This window comes from Pan paniscus, chromosome 7 (assembly GCF_029289425.2).
Source record: "Pan paniscus chromosome 7, NHGRI_mPanPan1-v2.0_pri, whole genome shotgun sequence".
Taxonomy (NCBI): Eukaryota; Metazoa; Chordata; class Mammalia; order Primates; family Hominidae; genus Pan; species Pan paniscus.
In genome coordinates, this window is record NC_073256.2 from 18,176,469 (window position 1) to 18,203,987 (window position 27,519).

Sequence of the window (27,519 nt, forward strand, 5' to 3'; positions counted from 1 at the left end):
TGCAGGGATAGGGAACAGAAAGGACACCTCTGTGGCTGGGGGGTCCTTGTAAGGGTTGGAGGTTTCTTTCAGTGACATGATGGGGCACTGGATGGCCCTGCCTAGAAAAGGACACGATCTCATGACCTACCTGGGGTTTAGCCCTGCTCCTGAGGCTGTGCTGAGAGAAAACACAGCAGTGAAGGGAGGAAGGCGGTCAGGACCCCGAACCAGGGCATTGGCAGCAAGATGGGAAGACATGGTCTGAACCTGCCTGTGTCCTGAAGGTAGAGCCAGTGGGACTTTCTCCTGAATGGGATATGGGCATTACAATAAAAAGGAGGAGCTGGGGGTGATTGTGAGGTCATAACCTGAGTGTGAAATAACTACAGGTGAAGGAGATCTCAGGAGAACCAGGTCATGAGTGTAAGGCAGGCGTTCAGCTTTGGATACCAAAGCTCCAAGTCTGCTGGGCTTGCATGTAGAATGGCCGACAATGCAACAGGTTACATAGGTCTGGAGGCCATGGAAGAGGGTTGAGCAAGGGATAGAAGGGAGACCACAACTATGTGAGACCACCAGTGGCAGTGAATGTAGAAATAAGCTTCCACAGAGGGAACTGATGCCAGCGCACCGCGTAGTGGGAAGAAAACCAGCAGAGAACGGAGGAGTCCTGAATTCAGAAGCTTTGGATTCGTAACTTCTCACTGGTCTGTGATTGGATTGGTATGAATTGATGCAATAACTTCTCAAATTTTTATGAAGATGTTCACCATAATGAATGTAAAACATTTTATGTAAAACTGAGGTATCTTATATCCAAAGCTACTTGTCAGTGGTCTTTATCCCAAAATCTGCATGTTATATAAACTGATAAAATTAATTCATATCCAACTATATTTAACAGTATAAAAACAATCAATCTTTGTTTTATCCTCTGTCTTCATATCATCAGGAAAAGTTACTTGATCATTTATTGGGGAAAAATCTGGGAGGGAATGTGCTCTGCCCTCTTTTTGATGTTTTCCATCCATACCACACACGGAACCCGGAAATCACTGACCAGCCCCGTCATGCTGCCATTAGGAGAAAGCCAGACAGAAAGTTAGAGATAAAGCTGCTCTCAGGCTTGTTTAGATTTATATGGGTGCAAACACAACGTAGTCCAATTCAGTTATCATGAGGACTTTACATAAAAATAATTCTGTCCACAAATCCTATAATATTTTTCAGGAGAAGGAAATTTGATGTATGGAGAATTGAATTGGTATTCTCACCTAAAATTGAAGTGAGGAGATGAGAGAATGAAATGAAATACCTGAATTACATTTTAGTGTCTATACAGGTGATGGCTATATTCATATGTAGACATGTCTACATTCCCTTAGCAGAGCTACAAATATAGCTGCTCATAATTTGAATTATGTTAATCTGTTTCTTCATGCATGGTAGATCCTTTTCTGAGTAGCTGTAAAAGACACAGTAAAATTTTACTGTTGCTGTCCTTAATGCTATAATTTCTTGAATTTTACTTTTCTATTTATGTAACCCAGCCAACACCAAGGATGCAGGTATGTTACATTAGAAATCTTTTGGATGGAGGACTAAGATATGCAGAAATCACTGAAGAACAAAAGAGGAGACATACGTTGTGATATTTTCCTGGCTGAGTTGAAGTAAAGCATCCAACTATTTTGTTTTGTTTTGTTTTGTTTTGTTTGTTTGTTTTTTTTTGAGATGGAGACTTGCTTCTTTGCCCAGGCTGGAGTGCAGTGGTGAGATCTAGGCTCACTGCAACCTCCGCCTCCCGGGTTCAGGCAATTCTCCTGCCTCAGCCTCCCCAATAGCTGGGATTACAGACATGTATCACCACAGCCAGCTAATTTTTTGTATTTTTAGTAGAGAAGGGGTTTCACCTTGTTGGCCCGGCTAGTCTTGAACTCCTGACCTCAAGTGATCTACCTGCCCCGCCTCACCCTCCCAATGTGCTGAGATTACAGGCGTGAGCCACCATGTCCGACCCATCCACCCGTTTTTCAAGTTCTGTCTTTTGTCCTCTGCTTTTATCCATTCATCTGTCCCATCCTGCATTTAGAGTTACTTATTAAGAAACATACTAGTGTTTTCCAAACATTCGCTGATGCTTCTGGGCATAGAACAATGAATAAGACAGAAAAGTCCCTATTTTTCCAAAGTTTACATTCTAATGGGGAAGGCAAATAACTTGGTTTTAAAACTCTAGATAACTAGGTCTGATTTATTCTAACAACAAGCATATTCAGTTGTTCTCTAAACTCAGAGGAGGTCTAGGTGATTAGAGTATGACGGACATGCTGGTGAATCAACAAATTGATGAATGCACATCCTGGCAAATGTCCACTCCCAGGATGGTGAGTATGGAGTAAGTGATACAAGGTTGGAGGAAATGCAGAAGATCAGAAGCAACCCTGTGTTAGCAGGCTGCCCTGAGACAGGCTGTCTGCTGAGGTTTCCCTGCCAACTCATTCCAGGATCCTACGGCTTCCTACTGATGTTCATGGCAAAGCACACAGCCCTCTGAGGATTCTTCAGTTATTTATTGTCTTCCCACCACCCCCACCACCCCATCACTTCCCCAGACCCTGCCAAAGTCTTCTAATAAATGGAAGTTTGCAGAGTCAGTTATTGTTGCCTGGAACTCAGAAATTGAATTCAACAAGTTTATGGATGGGAGGAGGGTGGCAGTTGAAGCACGCAGACAATTTCACAGGCAACAGTGATCTCCGTGTTACAGACGGCAGTGGGAAGAAGAGGAGCTGGTGATGATACACCTGCTAGCTCCCGGGACGGTGGCATTCACCTCCACGGTGCCCAGCTGTAACTGGTGTGTTTCAGGTCATTTTTGTCATTTTTGTCTTATCAATTGCCTAGCTTCTCCATGTCTGCCTCTTCCTCAGAGAGATCCACCTGTGAAAGCACAGCCTTGGGCCTGATCTGTTTCCATCTTTTCTCTTTTTTTTCCATCATTTTCTTGTTCTTCTGAAACCACAAATACAGTTCTATTTGAAGCCAGACTTAATGAGTTACTTTCCACTTCAATAATATTCATAGACTCTCCATGCCCTACAGAAGTCGTTGATTTTATTCATATATTTATATGAATATATTATATATATTTTTATGAATAAATATGTTGTTCACATATTTATTTATAATAGAAACTTTCCACCAAAAGGAATCTTGTGCAGAAACCACCAGTAGGAAGGAGGGGAGTAAATTGGGGCAGTCCAGCTGCACAGGAGAGATTCCAATCCTGATGACCGGCCCCCATCTCACCCTCAGAAAAACCCTGGGGTCCTCACAGTGTGATCGCTGGACACTGCAGCATGAATCTCTGACTATGTCCATAGACCAGCACTCGAGGCATTTGATCATCATCTACCTTCAGTGATTAATTCACACCCCTCAATCCTCCAGGCCTCTTTTGTTCTCTTTGCACCTCAATTTATAACCATTTCTTCACGTTGAAACATGTCCCTTCCTCTAAACCTCCATCTTAAAGACGTATCTCCAAAATTGCCTCCAAACTTTCGATATCCCAAATTGGAAATTTTTTTCTCCAACTTCTTTATCCTCATCCACTTTTCTGTGTCTAATAAAGCACTTACTTCATTGTGTGATTTTTAAAAATGTCTTTCGTTTTGCTATGCTGATAGATTTTAAACTTCTGTGTGATTGCAAATACAGCAGGTTCTCAATAAATGCTTGTGGAGAGAGTAAATGGTTTTCAAAAATATTTATTTAATAAAAAATTTTTTTTGACAATATAAAAATATTTTAATAACATAATTACTATTGAAATATTAAGAAATAAAGAATAAACTAATGGCCTGCAAGTATGGATGAAAAGGGTAACCAATAATATTTTTTCAAATGCCAAGAACAACAAATTTGTCTGAAAACGTATTTGAATTGGGAAGGAAAGCATTGATTATATCTCATGGTGACACAGACTTGTTTTTAAAGCTTTCTATTAATAAATTTTTCTACAGAACATATATCTTATTCATAATAAAAAAGATAATTAAAATTTACAATGTTAAATATAAAATATTCATATTTATCATGTTACCTCCCATTCTTCGTGAAAAATGTGCAGTTGAACTACTTGCATGATTCCAAATAAATTCTTTTTTTGTTGTTAAAACAATATTTTTTTAATTAAAAAAAATTTCAAAGTTTTCTTTGCGTTTGTCTTTCACAAAATTAGAGGACAATTTATCCCAATGTTCACTTCTTTAACATTTGAATGTGTGAAAGAGTAACGTTAAAAACACACTGAACTGATGCTATGCACCCAGCACAGACACTGAGTTTATCGTGTTTCATGTTGATATACAATATTATAATTATTTTTTTTTTCTTTTCTGAAAGCTATGAATGTTTAAAGGTTTAAATATCCTACTTATGTAACTTTTGTTGCAAGAAAAACCCATGGGGTTTAAGAGATTGCTTAAGATTTAAAGGGTAATGAGAACAAGTCTTATGGTTGGATGAAAACTATCAAACATGACTGACTAAAACTCCGATATCAAACTCTAACATCACCCAAAATTTGTAGATTTAGTAATAGCTCTTTCTTTGTGGAGACAGAGTCTTGCTCTATTGTCCACGCTGTAGTGTAGTGGTGTGATCTTGGCTCACTGCAGCCTTGACCTCCTGGGCTCAAGTGATCCCCCTGCCTCAGCGTCCTGAACCGCTGGGACTATAGGCACATGCCAATACCCCCAGCTAATTTCTGTGTTTTTTTTTTGTGGAAATGGGGTTTTACTATGTTGCCCAGGCTGGCCTCGAACTCCTGGGCCTCAGCAATCTATCTACCTCAGCCTCCCAATGTGCTAGGATTACAGGCATGAGCCACCATGCCTGGCTTATTAATAGATTTTTACCACAAATTCTTTATACTCAGAAACATGTTCCAGTGCTGCAAATTACAGTCATGCTATTGATTCCTTCGAAAGGTTTAAATCTCAAATTTAGATACATTTATATCGACAGACAATAAAGAAACAAAATGAATAAGCTAAGTGTACTTTTATTTTCTATGGAAAATGCCACCCATATAACTGGCATCCCTATAGCATCTCAATTCCTGTACTGCAAAACCTATTGGCTCTTTTTGGTCTATTCCCACTCCGTTTCTCCTAAATCATTTTCCTATTGATCCTTCACTCAGTTTCCATTAAACCTACTTTGCTAAACCTCCAGGAATTCTTACTGTACCGCACCTATCAACTCCTGGTAATTTTGCTCATATCCTGGGATGCCTGTTCACATGCTGGCTACTTTGGGAAATCCTACCCAAAACGGAAACACCAGCTTAAGGGCTGTACTTTCCATGAATGTTTCCTCAGTTACTACCCCCTGGGAGCTTAAAATCAAACTGAACTGACTGTATTGAGTATGTAAAATGTATCAGTCTAAGATATATTCAATATAAGTTGTAAACACATGTTATATTATCTCTCTCTCTCTTTCTATCTAACTTTATGGAGCTGAATATTAAAAGAATTGAGGTCAGAAAAGTCAGTGCCATCATGGCCTGGAGCAATTCCAGAGGAATGCTCATCAAGGCTGAGTGTGACCTGGTCTTGGAGGTTGAAAATGATTTAAATAATGCAACATGTAAGGATGAAGAAGGGTATTGAATATTGGATGTGTTTGATTGTTGGTAAGAAGAGAGGAAGACATTCAATTAATAAGTTTTATTTTCTAGGTCACCTGCTGGGTAGAGTAGAAAATAGTCTTGGCTAAACCAGGAAGAAGTCGAATCCCTGAATAGACCAAAAACAAGTTCTGAAATTGAAGCAGTAATTAATAGCCTACCAACTAAAAGAAGCCCAGGACCAGGTGGATTCACAGTCGAATTCTCCCAGAAGTACAAAGAGGAGCTGGTACCATTCCTTCTGAAACTATTCCAGACAATAAAAAAGAGGGACTCCTCCCTAACTCATTTTATGAGGGCAGCATCATCCTGATACCAAAACCTGGCAGAGGCACAGCAAAAAAAGAAAATTTCAGGCCAATATCCCTGATGAACACCGATGTGAAAATCCTCCATAAAATTCTGGCAAACCAATTCCAGCAGCACATCAAAAAGCCTATCCACCATGATCAAGTCAGCTTTATCCCTGGGATGCAAGGCTAGTTCCATATATGCAAATCAATAAACGTAATCCATCACTTAAACAGAACCAATGACAAAAACCACATGATTATCTCAATAGATGAAGAAAAGGCCTTCAATAAACTTCAACACCCCTTCATGCTAAAAACTCTCAATAAACTAGGTAGTGATGGAACATATCTCAAAATAATGAGCTATTTATGACAAACCCACAGCCAATATCATGCTGAATGGGCAAAAGCTGGAAGCATTCCCTTTGAAAACTGGCAAAAGACAAGGATGTCCTTTCTCACCACTCCTATTCAACACAGTATTGGAAGTTCTGGCCAGGGTACTCAGGCAAGAGAAAGAAAGAAAACACATTCAAATAGGAAGAGATGAAGTCAAATTGTCTCCATTTGGAGATGACATGATTGTATATTTAGAAAACCCCATTTTGTCAGCTCAAAATCTCCTTAAGCTGAGAAACAACTTCAGCAATGTCTCAGGATACAATATCAATGTGCGAAAAGCACAAGCATTCCTATACATAAATAATAGACAAACAGAGAGCCAAATCAAGAGTGAACTCCCATTCACAATTGCTACAAAGACAATAAAATGCTGAGGAATACAACTTACAAGGGATGTGAAGGATCTCTTCAAGGAGAACTACAAACCACTGCTCAAGGAAATAAGGGAGGACACAAACAAATAAAAAAACATTCCATGCTCATGGATAGGAAAAACGAATATTGTGAAAATGGCAATACTGCCCAAAGTAATTTATAGATTTATTGCTATCCCCATCAAGCTACCATTGACTTTCTTCATTGAATTAGAAAAAACTACTTAAAATTTCATATAGAACCAAAAAAGAGCCCATATAGCCAAATGAATCCTAAGCCAAAAGAACATAGTTGGAGGCATCGTGCTACCTGACTTCGAACTATACTACAAGGCTACAGTAACAAAAACAGCATGGTACTGGTACCAAAGCAGATATATAGACCAACAGAACAGAACAGAGGTCTCTGAAATAACACTACATATCTACAACCAACTGACCTTTGACAAACGTGATAAAAACAAGCAATGGGGAAAGGATTCCCTATTTAATAAATGGTGTTGGGAAAACTGGCTAGCCATATGCAGAAAACTGAAACTGGACCCCTTCCTTACACTTTATACAAAAATTAACTCAAGATGGATTAAAGACTTAAACATAAGACCTAAAACCATGAAAACCCTAGAAGAAAACCTAAGCAATACAATTCAGGACATAGGCATGGGCAAAGACTTCATGACTAAAACACCAAAAAGCAATGGCAACAGAATCCAAAATAGACAAATGGGATATAATTAAACTAAAGAGCTTCTGCACTGCAAAAGAAAGTACCTCAGAGTGAACAGGCAACCTACAGAATGGGAGAAAAATTTTGCAATCTATCCATCTGACAAAGGGCTAATACCCAGAATCTACAAAGAACTTGAACAAATTTACAATAAAAAGCAACCCCATCAAAAAGTGGGTGAAGGATATGAACAGACAATTCTCTAAAGAAGACATTTATGCAGCCAACAAACATAAGAAAAAAAGCTCATCATCACTGGTCATTAGAGAAATGCAAATCGAAACCACAGTGAGACACAGTCTCACAACAATTAGAAAGGGGATCACTAAAAAGTCAGGAAACAACAGATGCTGGAGAGGCTGTGGAGAAACAGGAACACTTTTACACTGTTGGTGGGAGTGTAAATTAGTTCAACCATTGTGGAAGACAGTGTGGTGATTCCTCAAGGATCTAGAACCAGAAATACCATTTGACTCAGAAATCCCATTACTGGGTATATTCCCAAAGGATTATAAATCATTCTACTATGAAGACATATACACACATATGTTTACTGCAGCCCTGTTCACAATAGCAAGGACTTGGAACAAACCCAAATGTCCATCAATGATAGACTGGATAAAGAAAATGTGGCACATATACATCATGGAATACTACGCAGCCATAAAAAAGGATGAGTTCATGTCCTTTGCAGGGACATGGATGAATCTGGAAACCATCATTGTCAGTAGAGTAACATAGGAATACAAAACCAAACACCACATGTTCTCACTCATAAGAGGGAGTTGAACAATGAGAACACATGGACACAGGCCAGGAAACATCACACACTGGGTCCTGTTCGGAGAATGCAGGGTTAGGGGAGACATAGCATTAGAAGACATACCTAATGTAGATGATGGGTTGTTGGGTGCAGCAAACCACCATGGCGTGTGTATGCCTATGTAACAAACCTGCACGATCTGCACATGTGTCCCAGAACTTAAAGTATAATGAAAAAAAAAAGTTTTGGTTAGATAGTAAAATATTTTAAAAAGTAAGTTACCAGTGCTCAAAGAAGAATTTGGGGATGGTACTTGAATGCACAGGTATGTGAGAAGGTTGTTTTGAGAAAAACCTCACTTACAATCAAAATTATGTATCTCAAATGAGTCAGGCAAAGTCTCTTGCTTGGGTATGTCAGTTTTCATTACCAGATCAAGAGCATAGGTAATTCAATGACTGTGCTATGATGAACAGGGTGCATTCATCCAACACCTTACATTCAGAGTACTACAACTTTTCAATCTTTACAGGTATGACTAAAATGTCTGCAAGTAAAACAACTTGACAAGCCCCATGTGGGTACCTGTTCAACAGATCTACCCCACATGAAAAAAAAAAAAGAGAGCAGCTTACACACACCCTATTTTAAAATTCTATTTTTGTCTATAGTCCAAATTAACAAAAATAAATTATTAAAAATGCACAGTATCATCCAAGAAAGCCATATGTGTTTGCATGGCACATAAACATTCAAGTAAAATTATTGATACAATTAACTTATTCTATTGCAAATTTAGGGTAATTTAATAAAATATCAAACAGATTCAAGTTCAGTTACACATGAAGAAAACTTGAATATTTTAAGGGTTATCATTCTTATTGCAAATATTTTTAATATAGAACCCAAAAATATGACAAATATTTGCATCGTCTATATGACATCCTTGAGTTTTACAAAATTATAATTAGCCAGTAGTTATCATCTTTCTGACACTAAAAATTATACAGACACATGTAGTTTATTTATTTTTCATTACTAGAGTTCCAATTACAAAAATAAAACTCAGTAACATAAATTCAAATAATACCAAAAAATGTAGAGTGAAAAATAAAAAGTCTCACTGCTCCCACGCTACAGCCTAGTTATCTCTGAAGAGGAGAGCATGAGAGTTACAATTTTAGAATGTCTATTTTCAGTCAATTTCTATGCAATTCTGTGTGTACCTACAATTACATATATCTATACAGTATATGCATATACACAACATGCATTGTTCTATTACCTCTTATTTTTTCCTTTAAAAAGAATGTATCAGGCTGGGCGCGGTGGCTCACATCTGTAATCCCAGCAGTTTGGGAGGCCGAGGCAGGCAGATCACCTGAGGTCAGGCGTTCAAGACCAGCCTGGCCAACATGGCAAAACCCTGTCTCTACTAAAAAATACAAAAATTAGCTGGGCATGGTGGTGGGAGCCTGTAATCCCGGCTGCTCGGGAGGCTGAGGCAGGGTAATCGCTTGAACCTGGGAGGCAGAGGTTGTAGTGAGCCGAGATCCTGTCACTGTGCTCCAGCAGGAAAGGGAAGAAGTTATTATTTATTTGCATTCTTCTGATTCCTAGTCAGCACTGGAATATTTTCTAAAGCTTATTGGGTTAGGGTTATTTATATATATATATATAAATTTATATATGTATATTTATTATTAGCATTCCAATAACTTTAGTTATTAGTTATATGTATGTTATTATATAATATATAACACATAATATATTATATAACAACATATATGATATTATAATATATATAATGTATAATCTATATAATCTATATATTTAATTAGTCATGTATATAAATTTATATATATAAATTTATATAAATATATATTTATTATTAGCATTATATGTCTTTCTCTATATATATCTATAATAGATATATAAATATCTCTATATAATATATAATAATAAATATAAATATAAATATCTCTCTATATATAGAGATAGATATAAAATGTATCTGCATAGCTCATTTTCTCATAGATCTGTTGGCATATTAGTGTTGCCTTTCTTCTCTCTTTCAGTTGCAGAGTATGATTATTTCATGTGTATATTACATGGAGAATGCAACCATTTTTGGTTGTCTGACCCTTTATTTTACATCTTTAATAGAATAACTTTTAGTGTGCATATAGCAAAATTGATCAATGTTTTTTCATTTACTGTTTCTGGATTTCTTTAGTTTTCCAAGATTTAAAAACTAAGATTTCTCAAAAAAACCCAAAACTAAATGACAAAGAAAACGTGATGCTCACAGGCATGGCCACTTAAACGCTGTGACAAAGTCAGCCGAACAATGAGAGGAGAAACAGAATCTCAAATACCAATGATGCCAGCGCATCTGGATAGCCAGATTGGAGAAGAAATGGATCTGGACACTACATCGTTCCTTACCACAAATTTTTAGATGGATTTAAGTTATAAATTTAAAAGATAAACATAAGTTTTTACTTTTAGGGGTGATTAACAAGTTATAGATCATGGTGATGCTTTCATAGATGTTCATATGTATCACAAATCACATCAAATTGTTCACATTAAACATGCAGTTTACTGCATTTCAGTCACACCTCAATAAAGCTGTTAAAATGTTTAAAGTTTTTAGGAGAGAACAACAGAATGTCTTCATTACTCTGAACGGAGGGAAGCCTTCTTCCACACTAGGAAAACCTCATGCATGGAGGGAAGCCTTCTTCCACACTAGGAAAACCTCATGCATGGAGGGAAGCCTTCTTCCACACTAGGAAAACCTCATGCACGAATGAAAACAGTGAAACAGGGGACTATCTTAAAATTAAAAATTTCTATTCATCGAAATGATGCCAATAAGAGAAGGAGAAGAACAACTCCAGAATAAAAGACTTACAATGTGTAGATCGAAGGAACTGTATCTAAATATTTACACAACACCTAAAATTCAGTAAGATAAACGAATGTGACCCAATAGAAATGGAAGCAAAGAAAGAGATGCTTCATAAGAGATGATACATCAATGTCCAATAAATATACAAAAATGTGCTCAGAACAACTGAAATGTCAGCAAACAGTAGAATGAAATAAAAAATTTTGATATGTTTAGGCAATAATATTAGATGATGAGAAGCAGCGAAACACAGCTAACTGCCATAATATGGATGGACCCCACAGACTTAAGGTTGGAGGAAAGAAGCTGGACAAACAGGACCTTCCCTGGATAATTTCATTTATTTACATAACCACTAGTGCCAGACAATTAAGGTTCAACCCTGGGAGGCAGTGACTGGGTGAGGCTGTGAAAGCGAAGTGTGGAGTCCTGGAAAAGTTCGTTTAGTGACCTACATGGTCTTGAGCTGACAGGGACATGTTTACTGTGGGAAATGCATTGAGCTACACACTTATACTTGTACAAATAAATAAATATATAGACGTCTTTATAAATTGGTTGTCTGAGAGACAGTCTAAATTTTCACATAATAATTTTAAGTTTTGAATCTTTATATGTTTAATCAATGTGTAACTTATTTCATGTACATTTTTAAACATTTTTAAATCAAATCAGGCATCCAATTTGAGCAACACTATGTGTTAATAGGATATCCCTTTTCTACAAAATGGAATAATTATATTATAAATTAAGTTTCTGTACGACAAAGATCTGTTACTAGAATCCTTATGCTATTGCACTAATATATTTGTGTATTTCCATACCAATTCCACATTGTTCGGTTTATCATTAGTTTTTCATATGCTCTGATACAACATGGGACAGTCCTTCCTTATTATTCTCAAAAATATATTTCTTATCCATTTGGAGCATTTCTTTTCCAAATTAATTTTTAAATATTTGCAAATTGCTATTTATATATTGCTATATATATATAAATTAATATAGATGCTATTTATATATAAATATATATCTATATAAATTATATATAAAATATATCTATATAAATTTATATAAATATATGCTATTTATATATAAATATGTAATTAAATAAAATAGTATACATATTTATATATGCTATTTATATGTAAATATATATTATATATGCTAATATAATATATTATATATGCATATATATAGCATATATAATACATATGCTATTTATATATAAATATATAATATAAAAATATATAATATATATAAAATATATACATATATAATATATAATATATATAAAATATATACATATATAATTTATATATAAAATATATTATATATATAAATAAAATATATATAATATATAAATATATAATATATAATACATAAATATATAATATATAATATATAATATATAAATATATAATATATAATATATAATATATAAATATATAATATATAATATATAATATATAATATATAATAGATAAATATATAAAAATCTAAATATATAAATAGAAATGTAAAGTCATATACATATACATGCATATCTATGAATGCATATGTATACATGTGTATGTATGAATATATATGTATGTATGTATATAGGCCTTTACATTTCTTGCTAGATATATTATTCCTGGATAATTTTTTTGTGTTTTTGTTTTACCCTACATGTTTTTATTGTATTTCTAATAAGTTATATCCTACGCGGAAACCTATTGACATGTTATCCTGAATGCAGCCACCTACTGAACTGATTATTGCTAAAAGTCAACTATCTTCTCTTTATAATATTTCTAATTCATATCATTTTCATATACTTTTGCATTTGTTAGGATCTTCAAAGCAATGTTACACAATACTTCTAAAACCAAGGAGTATATCCTGTTCTTGACTTTCAAGGGAATTTTATAATAGTTTACTATTAATTATGGTGTTTTCTGTAGGCAAATTAACTTATATGATGGTTCTCTGTATATTTATGAAAGCAATATATATATTATTTTAGAGTTTATGTTTAAATATTTATTTTAGAGTTTACTTAAAGTTTAATGTAAAAAAATGAGACATGTCTTTCCAGAAAAACTTAGGCATAACTACTGTTCACAGGTTTTCACCTCTTTCATCTGCTTGGATAAGAAGAAGTTGGCCAGAGAATTCCTCTGTGGGAAAATGCCAGGGCTGGGTACCCATAGTCCATGTTGCAGATTCACATATGAGAGGGAAAAAAAAAAGCACTAGGTAATTTCTGCCACCATCTGTGATTGTCGTGAAATAGAAGAGGAATTAAGAATGTACATTTTAGCAATTCTCTAAATTCTTACTGTCTTTCCTGCTGCAATAGTAATTCTTAGCTCATTTAAGATTGGTAAGTGGCAAAATGATATCAATACAATGTCTAAATTACCTTGGTGCTTACACCATATTCCCTAGGCAAATGGAGTTGATGTATTAGAATTATAACCAATAGCAGGAAAAGAAAAATGCCTCAGCTCATCTGCACAAAAAAGGAACCCTTTTGCATCTCTATTCAGAAACTTAGCAGAAAGCACCTTCACTTGGGGAGCTCACCCCAGCGTTGCTTGGCCACTGGCTCATGTCAGGCTGCACCTGTTTCTCAGCCTGCTCGTGTGGCCCCACAGACGCCGAACTCGACTCCCACCTACTCCTGCCCAGAGTGCAGCATTCCCACTGGTTCCAGCTGGTTCGCACACTTCCCACACTTCCTGAGGGCTCCAGCAGCTCTGTGCTGTCCACCTGCACTCTGTGGTCTCAGCCACAGTGCCAGTTACTGTGTGGGTTCGTGCTTTGGTGACAAAGGTCAAAGATTCTGAGTGATCTACAGCTAAGCAGAATTATTCCATAAGCCTTGTTATTTTGGGTGCTCATTTTAAAGAAGTCAAGGTGTTTAATGAATGCATGCATCATGTTTGAAAGGAAATACCTTTGTCTATGAAAAGTATTGAAGATGTAAATGATATATTTTGGCTTTTTCCATAGAAACAATGTGTTTTGGAACACTGTTTTCCATAGAAACAATGTTTCTTGGAACGTTTTTCTGCAGAAACAATGTTTCTTGGAATGTTATTTTCCATAGAAACAATGTTATACTGGGGTTATATTCAAGGTCAAGGGCAAAATACCCCAAGTTTTTTTTGCAAATGATTACAAGCAACATATTTACCTAACTGTTATTATAACTACACACAGCATAGTATAAAGTTGAGCAATACAATAACACAAAATAATCAGGAATGTTATTTGTCTTGAGATTCCCGAGAGAAGATTTGTGTAGGACAAGAGGAGTGGCTGTTACCACAAAAAGCTGCTGAAGATCTCCTGACACCTTCTGTGCTCAGAATGAAAACTCCCAGAAGGCTCTGCTAGACATTGAGTCCACGGGAACGAAGACACGGACTGTAGACTGAGAGGGAGTGCGACACTTGGACGTATGTCAGGGGAAAATCAGGTCTGACATCCTAGGATATGTGTGGCGACTATATCGCCCCACGTGCCAGTTTCAATAAATACCATATGTAAAACACACGTGCAGAACTAAGCTCCCTAAGTTTGTTCATTCGGGGTTAAAGGTGAAGGACATTTGTTCTATCTAGTACATACACGGTGGTAGGTAAACTTCAAATGATCGGGAATGATACGATGATGGTATACAACTTCTCAGAGGGAAGTCACGCCAGTCGTAAGGTACCACCCCCTGAAATACACACACCACCCAGCTAGTTAGACGTGTGCGCTGTGTCTGCACACCCTGCTGGTGCGTTGCCTCACTGAGCTGTACCTACCGTCGCAGCTGGGCAAGGCGTGGTTCCACTGGTGGTTCCTCTCACAGACGAGGGGCTCGTCGTCACTTAGTGTGTACCCCGGGTCACAGCTGAACGTCACCGTGGACCTGATGCCAAAGTCGCCACCGTGGCGATGGCCGTTCACAGGGATGCCCGGGTCCAGGCAGGAATCTGACTCAAGCGTCACACCTAAATGCACAGAACGAATGCAGTCGATGAGGATCTTTCTGGTTGATTGAAAATAATAGAGACCCACGCCATCAACTACGAAATAGTCTCAGAAATAATAAGACCTGAAACCTTATGCAAGTGAACCCAACAATCCATGGACATAAAAGCCAATGCATCTTCACACATTTGACCTCATTTTTTAAAAGAGAGATTTATAATGTTATGCTGTTTACCAGATATTATCTACATACAACAACCTTGAATAATTAATTAACTTCTCTGAATTTTACTTTTCTTCTTGGAAAATCAATGAATTGCACTAAATAAAGTCTAAGTCTTTTTCTGTTTTCCATTTTCACCGCTCTCCCTGTCTCTTATATATGTATTAAATATAGACATACATACTTCTATATTTATATATTCCAGTTAGATTTTGGCAGTTTAACTTTCAAATATATGCATACATACACCCAAACATATACACATATAATGCAATTAAAAACTGTGCTAGTGTTATTTTTCTAAGGTTGCATTCCATAAATCCATGCTATTTTCAAATTTTAGTTTAAGTCAGCCACTTTCAAGATAGCTACTATTAGCCTTTGCTAACGATGGGAAAAATTAATGCGTATGAAGTAATTATGATCATGTCATTATGAGAGTTTCTTTTCTCCTCTCACATTTCTCATTTCTCTTTTTAGAAAAACATATATTTTAAGAGCTAAGGAAAATGAGAATAAGGGAAAAGAATATCATCGTAATGTTTACATATGCGAAGAAATAAAAAGTCCTTGTTATTGCTGTGTCATCCTCTCAGTAAACATCAGAACATTAGAATGAATATCTGAACTGTGAATTAAAAATCTTAAAATATTTTTAATTTAAAGACTGTTCAGTCTCTAAAAGTGATCTTTGGGATATTGTTTCTGATCATTGCATATATTTTATTTTTCCAAAATTTGAGTGCTATAACTTGGGCCTGGCCCCAATAATTTTTTCTTAAACTGTTATTCTAACAAATTTTCTAAACACTAACACATGTCTATTGCCCTAAACAACAGGATGTAACTGTCCTGGCTGCTGTGCAGTATGGCACGAAAGCCTCCTTCCAACTCTGGAGGAGCTTTCATTCTGCCAGAGGCAACGTGGATATCATTTGGCTAGAAATCTATTACCTACCACCTGCTCCTCCCTCCCTCTCTCTACATACATACCACACACATGTATACACACACACACACACACACATTCACTTTCAGAGGCACTGTTTATGACTTCTTCCATGACACTCCCACAGATTTTATGCATTATTGGCTCCGAATGCACACGTGGTACCCAATGCTGGGTGAATGATTTTTATTGTTGTTGTTTACTTTTATTTTAAAACCCAACGCCGGGTGAATGATTTTTTTTGTTGTTGTTGTTGTTTGTTTACTTTTATTTTAAGTTCAGGGGTACATGTGCAGGTTTGTTACATCGGTAAACTTTTGTCATGGGAGTTTGTTGTACAGATTATTTCCTCACCCAAGTATTAAGCCTAGTGCCCATTAGTTGTTTTTCCTGATCCTCTCCCTCCTCCTACCCTCAACCCTCTTACAGGCCCCAGTGTGTGCTGTTCCCTCTATGTGTCCATGTGTTTTCATCATTTAGCTCCCACTTATAAGTGAGAACATGCAGCGTTTGGTTTTCTGTTGCTGCATTAGTTTGCTAAGGATAATGACCTCCAGCTCCTAGCATCAAGATCAAAATCAAGACAAGAATTCCCTCAAAAGAAGAAGCTCTGCTGAAGAAATGCACTGATCTCTAGGTTTCTGGGAAAAAAAAACAGTTAACTAAATAATTTCATTTCTTCAAAAAGGTTTCTGTGGTCACTAAACAACAGTGTATGCACTGCGGCAAAACAGTAATAGGAACGATTATCTTAGAATAAGTGAGAATTATATATTAATGGTTTTAATAATGAAATTTATAAACCATAAACAAAACTTTTCCCACAAAAAATTTACAGTGAAAAGAGACAAACTGTGGTAGAAATAAAGACATCGAATTAAAATGTTGAATTATTTACATTTAAAACTGAATAAATTCTTAAGGTCACAATTGATGCTTAGTTCCAATATTATGCCATAATACTTTCATTCATTTTTAAATAATAATTGACACCATTATTGAATTTTGAAATATGCAGACATTGTTCTCGTTTTCATTACAAACTGTTTGAATGGAGAGTACAGGACGGGAGGACTGTTGAGTGGTAGAATTATGATACTACATTTGATTTCCAGTTCAACTGAAACTGGCCATGTAAAAGAATCCTGAAACAAGAAAATGGTGAGAAAGAACATCTGGAATTTGGCTGGGCACGGTGGCTCATGCTTGTAATCCCAGCACTTTGGGAGGCCGAGGTGGGTGGATCACCTGATGTCAGGAGTTTGAGACCAGCCTGGCCAACATGATGAAAACCTGTCTCTGCTAAAAATATAAAAATTAGCCAGGTGTGGTGGTGGGCACCTGGAATCCCAGCTACTTGGGAGGCTGAGTCAGGAGAAACGCTTGAACTCAGGAGGCAGAGGATGCAGTGAGCCAAGGTTGTGCCGTTGCATTCCAGCCTGGGCGACAGAGCAAGACTCTGTCTCAAAAAAAAAAAAAAAAAGGAATTTTGTAGCAGGTGATTTATCTCCAATGGAACAATACATTTATGATAAACTAAGACCAGTCTGTGGACACAGGTAGCCAATTTACCTTGTGGGAAAGGTAGGGCAAAGTCCTACCTTCTTTCCCATTCTGTCTCCTGCCTGACAGCACAAAGAGAAATACAGACCACCGGACTTTGTTGAAACGACGTGTATATTCAGAGTCTGTTCCCACTCCTTCTTACTTGAACCTTAAAGCAACAATGAATTTTTGATACAAATAGTTACAAACATTACTTTTTTTTTTCAATTGGTCTTTGCAAAATAAGTGACTGAATACATTTGCTACTTAATGAATAAAGGGAGTTGATTACTTTGCAAATAATCCGTGTGCAGCTCATACGGAGGTACGTTTGATATGAGCGGGGTTCTGTCTGAATCATCAGTCTTTATAAAACTCCTCGTCCAAGGAAGGAATGAACATTTCCTGAGCACATTTCATATGCCGAGCTTAGAGATGTCACTTCTCACAGCCTCCGAGAGGTTTCAAAATAGAGGTTGAAAAGTCACAGTTGATAAAGCCAGCGAGCCAAGAAATTAAGCAAACTGGCCATGTTACATTATTTACTGATATTGAAACCTGAGCCTTTGCTTGCTTTTCTCCTCTCTTTCATGTATTCATCCATGCGTGTGCCTGTGAGTGTTAGCATGCATGGGCATGTTATATATACCTTTGCATTGCATCCAGTACCATTACATCCCGACCACTTTCCTTTCCTTTTCTGATCATATAAAAAGTCACCGAATCTCAGCAAACCAATCGGTGTGGTGTGCACGCACATACAAACCATTAAATATACTCCTTTATCACAATGTTTCTTCCATGAATAACATGATATATGAATCACACAGTAGAGTATCTACATTTACAAGTGATGAATCTTTCTTCTGCCTTCAGAGATGATTAACAAGATACTTTTGACAGCATTTTCAAAAAATGCTCTAAAATTAAATGGAAAACCTTCATACCCTTGAGAATTCCATTTATTTTCCAATTTCTTACAAAATTATGACAATTTTAAAGTGGTGATTTAAAGATCAACATACAAAGCAGATGATCACTCTGGAGCAAGAATGCAATCGCTATTATATACAGACACTGTGCCACATTCCTCGTAAAGAATGGCTAGACTGTCACTGGACACTAAGATATGAGATGACTCCTAAGACTAAGTGCACGAAACAGAACTACAATTCTAGGTATGCTTTTACAAAAGCCTCAAAAAAATGACTTCAACCTTTCCGCCACACAATTCAGAAAGGCCTTCTGGAGTGAATGCTGTTTACAGTAGCTCACATTGCCTTGCGGCACCGCTGCAAATATAAGTCAGCCTCGAGTACCTGTGGCTGTGATTTCTGCAACCCATTTTGTGTGTAGAGAGCATTGGCAGGGGCCTCTTTGGGCATGCAGAAGTGTCATTAATAATTTCACAAAGCAAGGAGTGTTTACAATGTGAAACATGTATGATGAAACACAAAAGAGATGAACAATATTCTTGTTTTTAAGAGGCATAAAGAGTTCGATATAAATCATTCTTGGGTCATGGATGAAGCTGGAAACCATCATTCTCAGCAAACTCTCGAAAAGACAAAAAACCAAACAGTGCATGTTCTTACTCATAGGTGGGAACTGAACAATGAGACATGGATACAGGAAGGGGAACATCACACACCAGGGCCTGTTGTGGGGTGTGGGGAGGGGGGAGGGATAGCATTAGGAGATATACCTAAAGTAAATGACGAGTTAATGGGTGCACCACACCAACATGGCACATGTATACATACGTAACTAACCTGCACGTTGTCACATGTACCCTAAAACTTAAAGTATAATAAAAAAATAAATAAAAATTGGATGACATTTTCACTTGAAAAAAAATAATAATTCTTGGCTCACAGGCAACCCAGTTTCAAAGAATGTGTTGGATAAGTGAGTGTAATCATTTTCTAGTGCCTGCATCTTGGCTTCAGAACCTATTTTGTCAAAGGGTGCTAGATGGGGTTACCTGGATGAAGGGGTTGGTAGCATTTTTCTCTTCCAGGCTTTGCCACTTGTTCTCTGTCTCTGCTTTTCTCGCTGGACTCATTGGTTCCTTTATCCCTCCGTGACCTCTGCTGGCCTTGGCCCCTTCCCTCCTGCTTGCCTGCGGGTTTTCTCTCTCCCTGGAGCCCGGGATCTGCGTCTGCCTTCACCTTATTCAGAATCACCTCGAGGACTTGATTAAAAGCTCACGATTCTGATTTTCATCATGAGTTCCCTGAATCACAATATTTGGAATCTGGGCTTGGGGCCGTACAATTTACTAAGCTCCCAGGGATGTGTTAGTGCACTATGATGTTTGAAGAAACCTTCCCCTTCAGCGCCAGGTAAACGGGGACACCCTCTGAGTGGGTCACGAGCCTCTGAAAGCACTCTTATCTCAACACCACCCACAGAAATAGCAACCGGAACATCTGAGCTGGTGCGCAGGCATTGGTTTTATTTTAAAGGCCCGCAGGTAACCCTTAGGTGCAGCGTTGGTGATAAGCACTCATAAAATCCCAGGCCTTTCCTGACTCATTTTCTTACAACAAGCAAACAAAAAGCCATGTCCTGAACCTCATTCACTTATGTACATTTCCATATGTCTCTACAAATACACAGTGACTGATACATAAATAAGAAGTGATCCCAAGTCAAGGTTCAGTATCACGTCCCTCTGAGGTCCTATTTCTCCCTTAAGTCAGAGGAATAGATGACAAACCTTTGAGAGCCTTCTGGAAGTTCACTATATGCAAGTCTAGATGTGTATTTAGAGCAGTGAGTCTTTGAAGTCACAGTGCTGGAAAGTTCCACACGCAACAATTTCCTGTCTTCACTCACTAGGTGAGGCCTCTGGTCACTTCTGTGGCTATACAGCTACCTCCTGAGATTTCCAACAAGGTGGGAAGAAGAGGGAATGCTAGACTCTCCAGCAGATCAGAACTTTACGACTCTCACACAGTTATCACTGTACTAAACAGGCATCATCTTGGTGACAGTTTTCTTCTTCTTTTTAGGGATGCAGAGAAAGAAAAATGGCATTTTTTCATGTGTCTGTTGGCTGCATAAATGTCTTCTTTTGAGAAGTGTCTGTTCATATCCTTCACCCACTTCCACAATAGCAAAGACTTGGAACCAACCCAAATGCCTAACAATGATAGACTGGATTAAGAAAATATGGCACATATACACCATGGAATAGTATGCAACCGTAAAAATTGATGAGTTCATGTCTTTTGTAGGGACATGGATGAAGCTGGAAACCATCATTCTCAGCAAACTATGGCAAAGACAAAAAAACCAAACACCACATGTTCTCACTCATAGGTGGGAATTGAACAATGAGAACACATGGACACAGGAAGGGGAACATCACACTCTGGGGCCTATTGTGGAGTGTGGGGAGGGGCGAGGGATAGCAATAGGAGATATACCTAATGTAAATGACGAGTTAATGGGTGCAGCACAACAGCATGGCACATGTATACATATGTAACAAACCTGCACGTTGTGCACATGTACCCTAGAACTTAACATATAATAATAATAATGATAATAATAAAATAAATAAATAATATATATATATATATATGAAAAATGGCAAAGAGCTTTACTCTCTGAGGGGTACTCCAGGTGATGGAAGGATGCCTTACGAAGCCTGCACTCTACTTTTAAACACAGAATAAATGAAAAGAATACCAAAACATAGGGTAGTCATTCTTTTAAGATTATAAAAATAGTTGTCAGGATTACTTACATATTAAATTATTATATTATAGTATAATATAATATGTATTCCATATTTTATAATAAAATATTATTATTATAATATTAGTGAGGATGACAAGCTAAATAGAAATTTATGAAATGACTTTTTATCATTCCCTGATTTTCCAGAAAGAGAAATAAGGAGACATTTATTTAAATGACTTGGATAAACAAATGAAATTAGTTTCTGCTGCCTTCACTTAGCCTTTGGAACACATTTCCTCAAATGGAACTAGAAAAACCAAAGTCATCTACAGCTACACAAATACAGATGAAAAGAAAGGAAAACTGTCCTAATATTTGTCAATGCCTGAAAATAATTATTCTCTGAAGTTTCATGCACCATATGTCTAAGAGCCAAGAAATTCTGGTGTAGAAAAAGTTGGGGGGAGGGTGTAAGGATGAGAAAATACAAGGCTTATTAGGGATCTTACAAATTCAGATCACTGCAATGTTTACACATATTGTTACTTCAAAGAGAAGTGACAACTCAAATGGACATTTTAAAGAAACAAAATGTAAAATTTCCTGGTTCTTAAATTTTACTTTAAGTTTCGAAATATGTTACTTTGGAGCAAATGTTGTATATCTATATATGTGAAGAGTAATAACTCTGAATTAAATTTGAAATTCATGATTAAGTCATTAATAAGCAATTTTCCTGATATCACAATATAATATTTTTATCTAAAAGTAGAAATAATCTTAAGATATACATGCATATGCATGTTTGTGTATACTTATATGAGTATGTAAAACAGAGGAATGCACATAACGTTGTTAATTTAAATGTGCTGAAACGGGGCTCAGGGAGAGGGTAACAAGAGTAACAGGAGGTGATGTGGGGAATGGAAGGCAAGAAAAGGAATAAAAGGAGATTTGAAACCCATCATAGTAGATATGATTCTATGCATGCATTTGTAAAATCATACGTGTGGGTATATGTAAATTTTAAAAACATCTTTACAATAGTACTTATTTTGAGATAAAGTTCTGAAAAAGAACAGCCATAAAACTTTGGCAAAATAAAGGTTTGATTCCTTCAGGTCCAATAGTAATTGCCACTTTTTCTCCCTTTTTCCATGCTACTCTTTGAGGGAAGTGTTTTCAGACAGAGAAAAGAATAACAGCTACTTTGCTTTGTTTTGTTTTAATTGGCTAATGTTAAAAATGTATTCCTAGGGGGGATTCCCATCAGCTAGATTTCAGAAGTATATTAGCATAAATATTATTATAAAATAATACAATTACTTAATCTCATCATTTCAGAAGCTAAAACTTTGATTTCAGGAAACAAGGGCAGGAATACTTTCCATTTGGAAGTTTGGACTGTCTTGCAAAATACATTCCATTATAATATTTTGACAATTGTTTTAAAATATGTTTAATAATTGTTTTAAAGTATTATTCATGCTTGTTGAAAGATTGTTAACAATTGTTTGGAATTTGGTAAGGTTTAGCGGGTTTTAATTCCTTCTCCTCTTGTTACCTGACTTTCACCCAGTGAAACGTGTCTATCTATACTCAGATTCGGTACCACAAATTGACCTAACCCTGTTTTTCTAGCAAGGATCCTTTTCTCCATTGCCCAGGTTAACATAATTTTAGTAATATATCCTATAAGACTTTTGGTCAGAAATTATATTTTCTAATAATAGAAGTATATTATTACTTCCATTATTCTATGCTGAAGATGAACCCATTTCACTGTTTTTATTATTTTACTTTGTCCTACGCGATGGATACATATTTTTGAGAGTTAAAAGGCAGTAATTCCAAGATGCTCTCTTATGAATAAGCGAAAGTTCTTACAATTGCATAGTATGGTTTTGCTAGAGTCAAGCAGGATCAGTAAACTAGCACAGTCATCTGCAGGCTGGAAATAAGAACCCAGATCTTTAGTTCTCCCATGCATGCTGCCCTGCCGGGCTGTCAAGGGAAGGTGCAACTCACTCTCATAGTGGATGAGGAAGCCGATGCTGGAGCGGCTGTTGTCAGTGGTGAATAGCAGGTACATGAAGTTCCCGGTGCTGATGAGGAACTGGGGTGCCTGGGTGCCGTGGTACTCGCCGATCAGTGGGGACGAACTGGCTGGCCCATCTCTGACCTCCAAGGTGTCATAATTGACCTCTGTCTGAAATCTGCAAATATATACATCCCATCAGAAAAGACATGCAGAGCGGCCAGCTTACAGACGTGCTCCTGACATCCTCATTCCTTAATCAGAAACCCATGTACGTTAACATGAAGAAAATAGTTGAAATTACATATGCTTAAAACTTGGGTACAAATATAAGGATAGTATGTTCTTTTCTTGATGAGATGGCACAGCTTAAATCCCTTTCTCTTATCTAATATTCTGTCTTACAATATTACAGACACAAGAGGAGGCCTTTATTCAGCTTAAACAAAAATACTATCAACGAGATTAGTTTTCTTAGATGATAGATTGATAAATAGATAGATAGATAGACAGACAGACAGATTATTCCCAAATAGAAAAAACTCAATTATATATTTTTAAACTATTTTTACCATTCCCTATTTAACATAATTATAGACATCTTAAAATGGGTGCACTAGAGTGAAATGGTCTCTTAAAGAAGATCATTAAAAACGTGTGATGATAGTTTAAACACCTTTCCTGAAAAAAAAATCCTGTGCCTTTTTAAACTGCAATAACTCTTTCAAGACATTAGAATAACCATGGGTATGTTGCCATTTCAGACATGAAAGGATACTTTAATAACTTGAGAAAGTTACAACAGCTTCCAAAAACTGCTTAAGTTTTCTTATGCTTCCCGAGAATCTGGCCCGAGATTTTATATATATATATAAAGTTGCAGCCACTTGGCTCCCCTGTGATGCAATGTAGGTACCACTCCAGGCATGGAGATAATTTTCTAAGTGGGCCTATCTGATCCTCGAAGAGCTAACCCGGTTTCTGAGTGCCTGACTTGGCTCTCAGGGAGCAGCTTAAGCGTCATAAGACTCTGACTCACTCAGTCACTTTGAGCCAAAGGATCCCACGGAAGCCTGTGCCATTAGCTCTGTGCTGGATGTTGCTGATGAATTGGGAGAAAACTTGGGAGAGGGGAAGCAATCTTAGTCTCATGGCGTGTAGCAAGAGAAAACGATGTTGAAACCAAAGGGCTGTGTCCTGTATACATTAGATCATGGATACACTGATTAGTGCAAACGCACATGATTACCTATTCCTGCAACTAGTGAATGTGGTACCCTGGGCCCCATTCTTCCATAAAGAGGAATGTGAACCATTTGTATATCACACATCTGGACCAGAATAAGGCCACAGGCTGCCACATTTGGGATTCCATAGTGCCAACTTTGTCTTATGACACTATTCTAAATCTTTTTCTTAAAACTGATTTCTCAGTTGTTTGAGTTCAAATTCAAGAAGTCTGGCTAAGCGTGAAAGCAATCTCCTTTGATATAGTCATGCTGAAGTTGTCCTATCCTGTTTCTTTAGTAACAGTGAGGACTGACAAAGTGCCTATTTCAACAGCTGGAAGATTTCCAGGATGACGTTGGAAACAGAAACATCTGCATGTTCTTTTCTGTTGGGCAGCCTAACACACACCGCCTGGCAATACCATCAGCACAGAGCTCAGAATTTGTGCGCACAATCCCATCCTTTAAGGTGTCAGCCCATCGGTCATGGTGGAAATGAACATTTCCTTATGCAATTCATCTTTTAAGAGCTGTGTACTATGTCTAGAGTACAGATCACACATGTCTAAAAATATCAGAAATGTCGGGTATTTCCAAATGGAATTTAGCAAAACATCACACTGAAACAATATTGAATGAATGAGATTGGGAAAAATCAAGCAAATACCTTCCTTCAGGCAACTGAAAATAGAGGGCTAATAGATTGGCCAGACAAGAATATAGGATCACTACTTTTACTAAATTACTTAAATTTGATGTGCTGCTGGGAGTCAGGGTGTGCTTCAGCTCCACCTGCCAATACCAGTAAGTGGAGAAATTAGTAAGAAACCAAACGTAATCAACTGAATACTTACAGAGTTAGTATTTTTTCAAATGATTGATTATACACAGTAATTCACTTTCTAATATAGATGGATTTATAAACAACTTTTTTCTCTTGTTCTAAGAGATTGTCCTATTGGGGATTATTATTATTTTGTCAGAAGCAAGTGAAAAAATAAAAATAATTATTTCAAATAAATACAATTACTGAAAGTTAACACAACTCCTGCTGAAAAACCTTTCCTGTGTTGATGTTAGCATTGATCATTTGAAAACAAAAAGATAATAATACAATGAAGTTAATCTATCTTGAGACACCATAATATTCCGGATACTGAAATCCAGAATGTAGTCTAGTCAAGAAGAAGGTCATTGTTAGAGAAAGCCCAATGTTATGCAGAAAATAACCTTGAAACTTTCAACAAAGATGCCTCCCTGGCCTTTGATTCATATGGCTCATGACAAAATCTTTTTAGTTTTTAATCATCAATTTGGTCTCAGTGTTGAGACAAATGGGAAAACCCTTGTTATATAGAACTCCAATAGCCTGTTTATTTTTTAATAAACAAATACCTATGCAGCCCAGCATGCTTATTTTTTAGATCATGAAATGCATTATTAAATAGCTAAGCCAAGCAACATTCTAGTGATAATGTCACTCATAGGCGATTAGTTGGTGACTGATCTGCTGTCCGTACCCCACTGCCCACTCAGCATCACTAGCTGCCCTCGAGTGACCAGCAGCCACCACCAGAACAGGAGAGCTGATTTCCTCTACCACAGAAGGCACCTAAGGGACCAAGGGACCCAGAGCGGTTTCCATGTGCAATCAGACATCAAGCAGAATTGATTCCAGTGCAGGTCCCAAACCCAGAGTCAGATACAAGGGTCGGACCTCGGGAATGGTCCTCCAGGACTGGCAGTTCCCCTACTAACCTCCAGAGCATTGGCTCACTGTGGGCTTAGAGGATACCACTGAAGAAGAACAAAACTTACAAGTAAGTGCCTGTTTCTGGTAAAGTGTGCTCCTATGCGGGAACCGAAAAAAACTGCCATCTTTTTAAAGTTTAAGATCCATTTACTAAAACTATGGAAGAGACACACACCATTGGGTCCAAATGAAGACTAATTTTTTTCTTACCTGTCAAAAGTTATTTTGATAGAGTGGCCTGGTTTTGCTTCAATTATCCATTCACAATGTAAAGAATCCTTATAATATCCTGGCCATCCAGGAGGCAAAATGACTCCACTGGACGCTGTCAGATGTCCACCACATGGAGCTAAAACAAGACGTAGAATATCTATTAGATCCAATGAGACAGAAGGATATGCCAGAACAATACCCGGACAAAAGCCAGAATCTGCTTCTGTGTTCATAGATTGAATATTTTCAAGTATCAAAGCAAATCTTATTCCCAAGGAAACTGTACATTTATTGAAATCAGGGTCTATATATGCTACCTCCATGTACTTACCATTAACTTGAAGCAAAGTTCTTTTTCTCTAGTAATGACAATGTATACGTGAGTTCTCTGTGCTAACTGAATTATCTCATTTAACTGCTAACCATTTCATGATGTACATGCCCGGTTATCTATAGTTTACATGCATTTGGAATTTAACAAATATCTATACATAAGCAAATGTAAAATGACCTTACATCTCAAAATGGATACATATACACACCCTTAGGTGTGGGTATGCATGTGTTTGTTTACTTCCATTGTGTGCATTTTATTAAAATAAACAGCCACATGCAACATATTATTTGTGAGTGTGAAACAAAACAAAACGTTCAATCAAATTTGATAAGTATAGAATTAGACTGCATTGAACCCTTTGCAAGGTTTTGTGACAGTGATTTGTAATTGCAAAGGAAAAATAAAGTT

At 37.0% G+C, this 27,519-nt stretch overlaps 1 protein-coding gene across 2 annotated transcripts in view; it reads right to left on the reverse strand.

Annotated features, from left to right (window-relative positions):
• CSMD1 (CUB and Sushi multiple domains 1) overlaps nucleotides 1–27,519 on the reverse strand; it is a 2,070,470-nt gene that overhangs the window by 443,122 nt on the left and 1,599,829 nt on the right. For both annotated transcript variants that reach the window (XM_034966977.3, XM_034966976.3), the window contains exons 16-18: nucleotides 26,772–26,910; nucleotides 23,570–23,757; nucleotides 14,963–15,151 (exon numbers count right to left, since the gene is read on the reverse strand). In XM_034966977.3, coding sequence (XP_034822868.1) covers nucleotides 14,963–15,151; nucleotides 23,570–23,757; nucleotides 26,772–26,910 — 516 coding nt within the window. The remainder of the gene's footprint in view (nucleotides 1–14,962; nucleotides 15,152–23,569; nucleotides 23,758–26,771; nucleotides 26,911–27,519) is intronic.